At 50.3% G+C, this 11,562-nt stretch overlaps 1 protein-coding gene across 1 annotated transcript; it reads left to right on the forward strand.

The window, feature by feature from the left end:
* The first annotated feature begins 408 nt into the window (after window positions 1–408).
* On the forward strand, window positions 409–9,934 carry LOC134468663 (fish-egg lectin-like). Its single transcript, XM_063222557.1, has 5 exons — window positions 409–538; window positions 877–1,101; window positions 1,982–2,193; window positions 9,056–9,183; window positions 9,498–9,934. Exons 1-5 carry the CDS (start codon window positions 478–480, stop codon window positions 9,640–9,642), a joined length of 771 nt encoding a protein of 256 aa, XP_063078627.1. The 5' UTR covers window positions 409–477; the 3' UTR covers window positions 9,643–9,934.
* Window positions 9,935–11,562: the final 1,628 nt, after the last annotated feature.

Raw genomic sequence — 11,562 nt, forward strand, 5'->3', positions numbered from 1 at the left:
TGTTTATTTGACTGCTATTCAAGACATTTTTATAAGAATGACTATATTGTTAGGCGGCTACTATAATTTGTTTTCATTATTTCATCATTTTTGGTTGGTGGTGTGCCGCAAGATTTTTTGAAGGGAAAAAGTGTGCCCTGGCTCAAAAAAGGTTGGGAAACACTGGCGTGAGCAATACAACTGCATGTTGAAATTGACCAAACTGTCCCTTTAACACCAATTCCTGTCCAGGGACTACAGATGAAAATTAGCCATAGGGGTATAATCTGGCTCAATTGTATGTTGTGCACTGTCCCTGTTAAATAAACAATAAATGAAATGAAGCAAATAGAGTGTGGTTCTTATTTAAACATGGGGCGTGGACAGGTGGACATGATCATGTGCATGGCCTTCACAATGGGCAGCACATGTATAAAAAAGAGGCCACACTCCTGCAGACATTTACTTCACAGAACATCACTTCTGAGAGGAAGAACCATGTGTCTTAACATTGCAATACTTTTCCTTGCCTTGCTTTGGATGCCCACTTCCTGCGATGGTAAGCTCACACACATGTACTTGCAAATGCATGCGGAGTCATGATTGAATGATTGATTGATTAGTATTTTACAATGTGTGTTTGCAAAATCAGATGGGTATGTGTGTAGAGTCTAACCTGACCTTAGCACTGTGAAGAACTACGACTGTCAGCCACTTTCGCAGTCCGTTGTCAGACATAAAGACTTGTAACTTTTGGCTGGAGGAGCATCACACATAACAACGTTTTTCTAAGGTTGAGTGTTTAGGTTGTTTTAGGTTGTGAGTTCAAAGTCATTAATCTTTTTTTCCCTTGAAAAAAATAAATAAATGATGTATCGATGCACTTTCTCCCCCTAGCCGGATGCACGCGGGTCGAGGGTGCCCTGGTGCAGATTGATGTTGGTGGGGGTCAGGTGTTTGGAGTGAACAGCGCCAACAACATCTACACACTACACGAGAGTACTTGGTGTCACGTACCAGGAAAATTGCAGCATGTTACTGTGGGACCAGCCGGAGTCTGGGGAGTGAACAAGGAAAACAACATCTTCAAACTTGTTGCTGGAAAGTGGGTGCAGATCCCGGGTAAGAACTGGCTGAGAAATAGAATATTTTAAGGGGGGTGCTGTGGCTCAGCGGGCTAAGGTGCCTTACTGTAAAACTGGGTTTGAGTCTGACTTGAGGTCATTTCCTGATCATTTGCATTTATCTCTTCCACTAATTTCCTGCCCTCCATTTCACTATGCAAACAGGATAAGAATATACATTATCACCCAGTGAGCAGACGGAATGTCTTCTGATTGGCTGAGCAGGTGTCCTTTATTCCCCAGTAGCAGGACACCTATGATGTCATGCGGGCGTCCAAGTTGCTTCTTTTCTAACTTTGGCGAAGTTGTCTAGTCAAGACCACGTCGTTAGATCTATCGCATCTGGTTGTCTAGTCATGACCCTGTTACTAATTCTATCGCATCTGGTTGTCAAGTCAAAAACCCAGTCGTCAATTCTATCGCATTTGGTTGTCAAGTCACCCCAACATTCTGTGCGCGTCCTAACATGCCTCCGATAGAGGCGCGTCTCACTAGATTAGGAAGTGGTGCCCATAGCAACGTACCAAGCGCAGTGGTGAATCTACCTTCTCACGAAGCCTTAGATCAACATATTAATAAATTAATACTTAAATGCTGGTAACTGGACTAGCGACCTTCGAGGTGTCCCGATATCAAGGGAAAATGGACTTGGCGAAGCGAACAGCCCTTCGGCTGCGCCGTCGGGCTGTTTAGAACGCTCCGCCTCGTCCATTTCACTATGCGAACGGGATAAGAATATACAACAATGTAATATAATGTCACATTTTGTATTTAATGTAAGTTGATCACAATGGGCCTATCAAAATATGTTATATTAATATTAAATTGTTATATTATATTAAAATATAATATTAATTTACATGTTTTCTTTCTACCAGGGCTTCTGAAGCAGATTGATGCAGGTGGAGATGAGTTCATGGCAGGAGTGAATTCCAACGACCATATCTATTGTCTGAATAAAGGCTCTTCAATACAACCATGTAGGGAGAAGTCAGAGTGGACTAACATCCCTGGTGGCCTGAAGTACTACAGTTGTGGCCCTATCAGCTGCTGGGGAGTGTCCAAGGGAAACCACATCTACATCAGGAAGGTAAGATTACCGCTGCATACTTTTAGTGATGTTGTGGTTGTGACAGTAGCATTGATCAAATTTAGCCAATTAACAAATATAAGACAAAACCGTAAGCTTATGGGAGCTGAAGGTTTGAAAATGGGTCGTCAGTAATGTAGATGACCTTGTGGGACAAATCCAGAAAATAATGGTAAATATTGTTCTAAACTCAGTGTTTGCAGTTCTGTCGAATTATTTCAATATGTTCTTACATGCAATATTATTCAATTCCATCAGTGAGATTTCCATTCAGACAATCATTGAAATAATAATACCTGTGCTTAGGACAGCAGGTTTTATTGGTGGGTGGGGAAGAACACAATAATGAAAAACAATAAAATTACAATTAAACAAATAAATGTTCATTTGTGTAACAGACCCCTTATTGCCTGCATTTCTTTTCCTCATTAAAATGTAGTTAATTTTTAACAGAATAGGCACTTTTATGAGTGGGACAGGTTTTAAAGCCAAACTTTCAAGAATCAATGCTATTCAAATAAAACGAGGGTTATGTATATAACCACGGTTCTATGAGTTCCGGATGACCGCCAGAGGCGGTGCTTACAGCACATGGATGTCAGCGCACGGGACGTGCAGGTCGAGTCTTAATAACAACAAATTCACTTGTGACCTGGGTGACGTCACCCCGTGACCCCGTGACCGGGGTCAAAAGACCGGTGAACCCAGGAAGTGACCTCTTGGCAAATCTTCTCGCATAAACTTCCGAGTGACAGCCAAGCTCTGGCGATCATCCGGAACTCATAGAACCGTGGTTATATACATAACCCTCGTTCTATATCGTTCCTCCTGACCGCCAGAGGCGGTGCTTACAGCACATGGATGACCAATACCAACAAAGTCACGAGGGGTGCCTACCCGTACTCAGAGTTGCTGTGACGGGCCCGGAACCACCGCCATCGGGACAGGATTATGTGGGACAACATTAATCCTGTAAAAACGAGTGAACGTGCAGCTGGATGCCCAGGAGGCAGCGCTGCAAATGTCAGAGAGGGGAACGCCCCTCAACGAAGCCCAGGAAGCCGCCACACCAGTGGAGTGTGCCCGAACATCCCGAGGAACTGCGGAGCCACCGTGCCTGTAGGCATGCAGTATGGCCTCCACTATCCACTTGGACAGTCTCTGCTTCGAGAGTGCCAAGCCCCTCCTCGGACCTGTGTGGCACAGGAAGAGGGCATCACACAGACGGAAGCCCTCAGTACGGGACACGTACATCCTGAGGGCACGAACAGGGCATAAAAGTTCTGACTCTTCCCCCTGAGCCGCCGTAAACGCAGACAGGCTGAGAGGCTGATTCACAAAGCCAGAAGAGAGGGTCTTCGGCAGGAAGGAGGGGTTAGGCCACAGAGTAACCCCACTTCCATCTGGGTGCCACTGCAGGCAGTCACCACCAACCGACAGCGCGTGCAATTCCCCAACGCGCTTGGCAGACGTAATGGCCAGAATTGGAATGCAGTCTTTATGGAGAGCCAGCTGACGTCCGCAGTCAGCATGGGTTCAAAAGGTGCATTGCAGAGAGCCTGCAGCACCAAGGGCAGATCCCACGTGGGCACCCGGGCCCGCCGGGGGGGCCTCAAGCGGAGAGCGCCCCTGAGGAAGCGAGCCACCAAAGGATGGGATCCCACTGTACGCCCATCAACCCTGGCATGATGTGCAGAGATGGCAGCAGCGTACACCTTGATGGTGGAAGGAGTAAGACCCTTGTCGAACAGCGACTGGAGGAACTGCAGAATGGCAGGCATGGGACAGCGTGTAGGCTCCACGCCCTGGGCCAGGCACCATTTGGAGAATAGTCTCCACCGATTGGCATAGAGGGCATTGGTGGAGGGTGCCCTTGAGCTGGCAATGGTATGGACCACCGCCGGCACACAAAGACCTGGCCAAACCCAGAGCTGCATCCGGGCCGGATCCGGGTGCCAGATCTGGCCCCCTAGCTGTGATAGAAGGTCCCGCCTCACCGGCAGGCACCAGGGGTCCCCGTCCAACAGCTGAGGAAACCAGACTCTCCCGGGCCACCGAGGAGCCACCAGCAGAAGCGAATGACTGTCCACCATCACTCTGTGAAGAGTCTGCACCATCAGTGGCAGTGGGGGGAATGCGTAAAGCAGCCGTCTCGGCCACGCATGCGCCAGTGCGTCCTGGCCCAGAGGACTGGGGCCGTGAACACTGAACCATAGGGGGCAGTGCGTCGACTCCTGGCATGCAAAGAGATCCACCTCCGCCCTGCCAAATCGTTCCCAGATGGCGAGAACCACCGCTGGGTTGAGCCGCCACTCCCCGGGACTGGGGTCCTGCCGAGACAACAGGTCCGCTGCATTGTTGACGGCACCTGGTAAATACGCAGCCCGGATGCTCAGGAGATGCCGATGGGCCCATCGCAGCAGCCGCCGGGCCACCTTCAAGCACCGGAGGGACTTGGTGCCACCCTGGTGGTTGATGTAGTATACCACCGTGCAGTTGTCGGACCTCACCAGGACGTGCCTGCCAGCCAGGTCCGAGCGGAAATGCCGCAGGCCGAGAAAGACAGCCTGCAGCTCCAAAACATTGAGGTGCTGCCGCCGCTGCAGAGAATCCCAGCGGCCCCTCGCCGTCCGGCACTGCCAGACCGCACCCCATCCTTCCAGGGAGGCGTCCGTGGTGATGACCTCTCGCCGAGAAGGGACAGCAGCGAGCGGGACACCCTGCAGGAGTTAAGCCTTCCGTCTCCAAGGACGGAGAAGCTTGTCGCAGGTGTAAGTGACCTTGATCAGCCGGCGACGGTGCAAGGTCGGGTGGAGGCGGAGGCCGTACAGCCACCTCTGGAGTGGGCGCAGTTCCAGCAGCCCCAGCGGTACCAGAGAGGAAGCAGCGGCCAGCATGCCGAGGAGGCGCTGGAAAGACCTGAGGGTGAGCGACCTGCCACGCCTGAAACTGCCGAGCAACTCCCTCAGCGACCTCGAGTCCAGGTGGATATCGAGAAACACAGTCTCCTGACGCGGAACCAACGAACTCTTCTTCAGGTTGACCCTGAGCCCCAGCTCGGCGACATGCGAGAGCACATGTGCTACGTCGGAGCGGGCCTGAACCTCCGACCGGGAACATATTAACCAGCCGTCCAGGTAAGGCAGGATGCGCAGGCCCTGGGCCTGGAGGGGCGCCAACGCCGCTGCGACAAACCGGGAGAAAACCCGGGGAGCCAGAGCAATGCCGAAGGGCAGCACACGAACTCGTATGCCCGACCCTCGAAGGCGAACCTCAGGAACCGCCGGTGGCGTGGCGCAATGGGGACATGGAAATACGCGTCCTTCAGGTCGATCTTGGTAAACCAGTCGTCCGCTCGTATGCTGGTCAACACATCCACAGTGCGTAACATGTGGAACCGCAGTGTCTTCAAATGGCGGTTCAAAGCCCTGAGATCTAGGATTGGGCGAATACCACCGTCCTTTTTCGGCACAAGAAAATAATCCGAATAAAACCCACCTTGCCGTTTGCTCCGCTCGACTGGAGAGATGGCACCCTTCTCCAGGAGGCTGTGGACTTCTTGACGGAGGACGAGAGCCTTCTCCGGGCAGGCCATGATGGTGGTCTTGACCCCTTGGAACTTCGGCGGTCGGCATTGGAATTGGATCCGGTAACCATCTTTGAGGGTCACCAGCACCCAGGGGTCCGAGGTCAGCTCTCTCCAGCGCCGGAGCTGCTCGCTGGAGAAGTGGCCGACCGCCGGTGGGACGACGTCAGCGTCGTCCAGATCGCCCCCGTCGGTCCCCAGAGGGGCGACGAGGGGCCGGTGGTGTAGAGGGAGCGGTGTCGCGGGCCCGAGACGTGTAGGGGCGGCGAAAGTCCACGGCCCGCCTCAAGTCGTTGGCCCGCCTTGAGTCCCTGCGGGTACGCGGCCGATACTGTGGCTGCGCCGGCGCAGGCCTCCTAGAGGCCGAAGCCGCAGCGTCACGTTGGTGCAGACCAGCATACTGTCGCCGTGCCTGGACGACTTGTGCACTTCTGTCCAGGGCCTGCTGCGCGGCCTGGCCGAACAACTCCCCGGGGACAACAGGGAGGGAACGCAGGACCCTCCTGTCTGGTTCTGCCAGCGGCGACTGCGCCAGCCAGACCTGGCGGCGAGCGAGGGTCAGAAGAGACATAAGCCTCCCCAGCTCCCGCGAGGAATAGGCGAACGTCTGTAGAGCAGCCTCGTACAGCTGCGATCCAGCATCCGTTCCTTGTAAGGTCTGGGCGAGGGCCAGCAGGAAATGAGACATCCAGTTGCTGAGCCTGCCCACACGCGCTGCCGTGTCATAGCCCCCGACCAGAAGATAGTCTGTAACTCTGCACTGAGCCTCGTTGGGAGATAAGACCAACGCCGCCACAGACGGCTCAATGCCTGGCATCTGCTGGAGGCCGAAAGCAGGAGCATCCCTCATGGTTGCCAGAGCCCGGCAGTCACTGGGGAGGTGAGCAAAACGCCTGGGGTCCGTCCAGCACCTCTGCAGCTCCTGGATGTAGGGGGCCGAGGGCGGCACGGCTAAGACAGAGGGCTGTGTGGAGCTTGGAAAGAAGGCACTCTGCGGAGGCTGGTCCGCCGGGGGCGAGTCCAACCCCAGGCGGGCCAGTGCGGCCCTCAAGGCGGGCTGAACGGTGGAGCGCCCGCGCTCGGACACCGCCACGGACCCAGCCGGGCTGACCGTCCGGGAGCCAGACTGGGAGACAGAGTCATGGGCCACAGACCGAACAAAATCCAAACTCTCCAAGGCGATGAGGGACACCTCGTCCAGGCCGCAGGAGCCAGCAGCTGGAGATAGACGGGGAGGCGGCGGCGAGCGTGCACGCTGCCGATCATCCGAGGGAAGCATAAGGGAACCCCCATCCGCCGGAGGCTGCGGCGTGTGCCCGGGCAGCTGGCCAGCCGGGGGAGGTGCGGGGGTACCAGTACCCGTCGGAGGCGGAAGGCCGGCCAACAGGGCCTTCACCTGCTCCAACTCAGCCGACATCTTGCGGACCTTCGACGCCAGAAGGGCCGGGGGAGACTTCGACTTAGACTTGGGGCGAGGGGCCACCCCATGTCGCTCGCCGGGCACAGGCACGGCACTCTGCCCCTCCAAGGGCCGGGGAGCCTCCTGCGGTGCAGCCACTAGCGCAAGCCTGGCAGTCCTGGCTTCCACGCGGAGGCACATACAATCAGCACAGGCAAAGTCGGTTAAGCCCTCCTGCAGGTGACCGAGGCCCAGACAAGACGGGCACTCGCGATGTCCATCATCCGGCTCAAGATGTGCCCGGCAGATTACGCAGCAGTGGAGATATTCCATGCCGTCAAGAGAGAGGACAGGGGCGAGAACACCCCAACAGTAGTCACTTGTCTCAAAAGGGACAAACAATGCCACAAGACACAGAGGCGAGAGCACCCCAGCAATATGTGCAGTCAACCGAAAAATAAAGACAAACAAAGCCACAAGATACACTACGGGGCGGGAGCACCCCAAAAACAGTAAGAGTACACTAGTAATAGCAAGAGACGGGCCACAAGCCAGGCCAAAAACAATCGTAGGCTACAAGCAGAAAACCCAGTACAAACTAAAGAATGATAACGATAACGGTCATCAGTATCAAAAACAAGGCGGTAAACAATGCATAAGGGCGAGCGCACCCCAAATTAACAACGATATAAGGGCCACAAACACTAGACAGCAGCAGAAAGTTTGCACAGGGGCGAGGGCACCCCGTAAAAAAGAGCTGGAAACTAGATACACTTGCTGCGAACACAAAGGCGCGAGGACCCAGCGAGAGCGCAGAGATTCCGCGAACTACCGGTAAGTAATTACCGTAAAGAGGCCCCCAAACATAAACGTATGGATAAGAAGGCAGCCCGCGACCAAGACTACAAACAGGCTATGGCTACAAGCCGAAAGCAGCAAGCAACAGAAAGGGCACCGAGTGCCGCAAAGTATCTCAGAGCAAATCAAAACCGTGGCGAAAAAACACCACAATAACAAAAACAGGCAAGAAAGCAACCTTACCTCCAGTCCAAATGCACGCTCAGTCCTGCGGCGAGAGAACACCGCTACGGAGCTAGGCAGCCGGCCCCAGCCGAGCGAGAACACCCAGCGAAGGCGGCGAAAGGACAAAACACAATCTCTTTTTTTCAATAAATCCGTAGGTGGATGAACAACGAAGAATAACCAAAGCGCAGTCTCAAGGGGGGTGAAACTACACAGCCCCAAGCCAAAAGCACGAGACTATAGCCAGCGCTTTCCAACAAACAACTCAACCTGCAACTCGCATGCGAGAAGTGAAAGAGGTCACTTCCTGGGTTCACCGGTCTTTTGACCCCGGTCACGGGGTCACGGGGTGACGTCACCCAGGTCACAAGTGAATTTGTTGTTATTAAGACTCGACCTGCACGTCCCGTGCGCTGACATCCATGTGCTGTAAGCACCGCCTCTGGCGGTCAGGAGGAACGATATAGAACTGCCGTGCCTTTTGTCTTAACCAATAAGACAACACAGACTTATTACTTGACAACACTCTTGGTCATTTTAATCTTTTTGTCTACCTCAACTCACAGGATATGTTTTGCTGTGCAATGTAGGCCTATGTGTGTTGTTAATGTCTGTTGTGTGTGTGTGTGTGTGTGTGTGTGTGTGTGTGTGTGTGTGTGTGTGTGTGTGTGTGTGTGTATTTTGTGATGTTCATTATGTGTACTATGTATATTATAAGCTACTTCACGCCTACTGCTCAGAATCAATTAAGTAACTCTACTCTACTTAACTGTACTTTTACTTTTACTGTAGAGTTAAGGTGTTTTGATGACTTTTGTGGAAGCTGAATTGTCTGTCTGTCTGTCTGTCTGCAGGGGGTAACTCCCGCGGCATGTGAGGGGGTGGGTAACTATCAGCACATTGGGGGAGCCCTGTCCATGATAGAGGTGGGACAGGATGGATCTGTCTATGGCGTGAATCACGGGGGAAATATTTACCACAGGTTTGTGTTATTCATGTGTATGCTTTTCTGACATGTCAGCAGTGTCATTTTAATCTGCACTGGCTACTGTACTGTATGTTTTTTAGATTTGTCTTTGTGTACCATTGTTATTGTCGGAATGTCCCAAGTGTTTGTTCTGTGGTTCCTTAAACGCAATTGTTTTAAAGGTTTAAATGAAAAATAAAGGTTCCATTGATTGATTGATTGATGGATTGATTGGTTCATTCATTTATTCATTCATTCGTTCATTCATTCATATATTGTGTTGACAGTATAAAGTGTGGCTAATTGTGTATATTGTTTTACAATTGTAGGACTGGCATCACTATCGAACAGCCTGAAGGGACAGGCTGGACCCACATCGATCTCTTCAGAGGTCAAGCTAAACACGTGTCCTTTGACTTGGGGCACCTCTGGATCATCTTGAAGAATGACCAGATCTATGACTGCATTCAATAAACTCTGCAGCATATTTGTTTCTGTCTTTCGAATTCAGCATTTATCAATGATTTTTCTTAGCACACAATTGAACAATAATGCGTTTCACTGTATCTCTGACATCCTATATGTTAACAATGACATCTACAGTGTGCAGGGTTCAAACATTGACATCAATTAACTATCTTGAATTGTCATTGTCATGTGTCACACATCATCCTTTTCCTTAATAATCAAAAATGTATTCCTTTATTTCCTACGAGATGAATGAAGTTACTCTTCTTCTCGACTCAATAAAGCATTTCAAAATGAAGACATTGTAATGTATTCTATGTACAGCACATCTGTGATACAGCATATCTGCAGCATATCTCTCTCTCATATGCACCTAAGTAAGTATGCCTTTAATAATCCCGCCATGGGGAAATTCATTTGTTGCAGCAGTAACATACAGATTGTGCAGAGACAGTAGACAGTGTACATACAACAACACAGGATAAATAATTTAAAAAGATGTTAGGGGAAAATATAAATGTCTCTGTTAAAAACCACAACAACAAGTACATTAGTAAAAGTGAAAGTGCATTGTAAAAAGTGCATTAGCAGCTTCATAAAAAGGAGGAGAGGGGGCTAGGACAATAATAAATAAGTAAGTTAAAAAGTTAAAAAGATAAAAAGACCATCACTACCATCACTACCACCACCACCACCATCATCATCATCACCATCATCATCACCATGGCTACCGCAGGGACTTAGTGACCTCTCTATCTCTTCCTCTAATTGTGACTAGCCAGCCACTCAAGTTCCGCTGGTAGAACTAGAACTTGTTACATATTGTATCATTTTTCAGGAGCGGGCGCGTTACGCACAGCAGCAAAGTATCTGCCTTTGTAAATCAATGGTGTCTGTTGGTGCCTGTTACTTACAGGCTACTGGTTGACCAGGAAATAACGTGAGGAAGACCACATGCAAATAGGCCTAATTTCGGTAGAGTTTGCAAATCTATATGTTCAGCTGAATTTTTTCTTTTATAGGCCTATCGGTTTTGTTAGGCAGCATAAATTAATATATTCATTTGTGAAAGAAGAAATGGGCAGTTCTCCATTACCTGTGAAAATGCCCATCTGGCTTCATGTAATGACAACAGTCAGTTTAACTCCCTCTCGTACTTTTTTGCCTATTCTTTGTCTTAACTGAATAATGGTTTACTAATTGCTAGCCAGGTCATGCCCTCCTATTGATGCAACACCTTCAGAGTTGCCTCTAGTCAGGCCAAGAGCAATACAATATTGTTTTCTGAGTTCCCGAACAAATCGGGAACTCCTCCCACTTTCTCAGGAAGCTTACAACCTTTATCAAACCAAGGGAGGCAGGTCAACTATGCCATTTGGGAAATGTTAATAGTTATGCTCTTGGTCAGACCAAGTCTCTAAGAGATTTGAAAGTCGATGATAACCAGGCTAACTAATTGAATGCAGCATAATAATCTGCCAAATGTAATGTAATGTAATGCAATGCAATGAATCAACATGATTAGACTTGGAAAGCTATTTTTATTTGGTGGTAACCGTCCAGTCTTTCCTCTGTGCCTGTGGTTCCATCCAACACTGTGATGGAATTCGTAGTGACACTCTCAAGGATGTACAGCAGTGGTTCCCGAACTTTTTTCCCTGCGCACCCCCTTTTACATTTCAGTGTGGTTCGCGCACCCCCTAAGTGAATGTTGCACAACCGCACATTTTTAGCAAAACTCATTTCCAATAGACCTGACATTTTTTCTGCCATCATTACAATGGAACTTGTTGCATGATAAGTCTAGGAGTTATTAAAGAGACTTAAAGATGGATCCTTCCAGCATACAATTCACCAAACAACATGTAATGTTCATTAATTCTGTAAAAAACACATATCAGCCAGTACTCTATTCAGCTCGCGCAC

This window comes from Engraulis encrasicolus, chromosome 18, assembly GCF_034702125.1.
Source record: "Engraulis encrasicolus isolate BLACKSEA-1 chromosome 18, IST_EnEncr_1.0, whole genome shotgun sequence".
Classification (NCBI taxonomy): Eukaryota; Metazoa; Chordata; class Actinopteri; order Clupeiformes; family Engraulidae; genus Engraulis; species Engraulis encrasicolus.

What these genes read in the sequence shown, in the direction of transcription:
- LOC134468663 (XM_063222557.1), top strand. Translation starts at nt 478, where the DNA reads ATGTGTCTTAACATTGCAATACTTTTCCTTGCCTTGCTTTGGATGCCC. An exon ending in GATGCCCACTTCCTGCGATG is followed by an intron (nt 539 to 876) that starts GTAAGCTCACAC and finishes TTCTCCCCCTAG; the next exon opens with CCGGATGCACGCGGGTCGAG. An exon ending in GGGGGAAATATTTACCACAG is followed by an intron (nt 9,184 to 9,497) that starts GTTTGTGTTATT and finishes TTACAATTGTAG; the next exon opens with GACTGGCATCACTATCGAAC.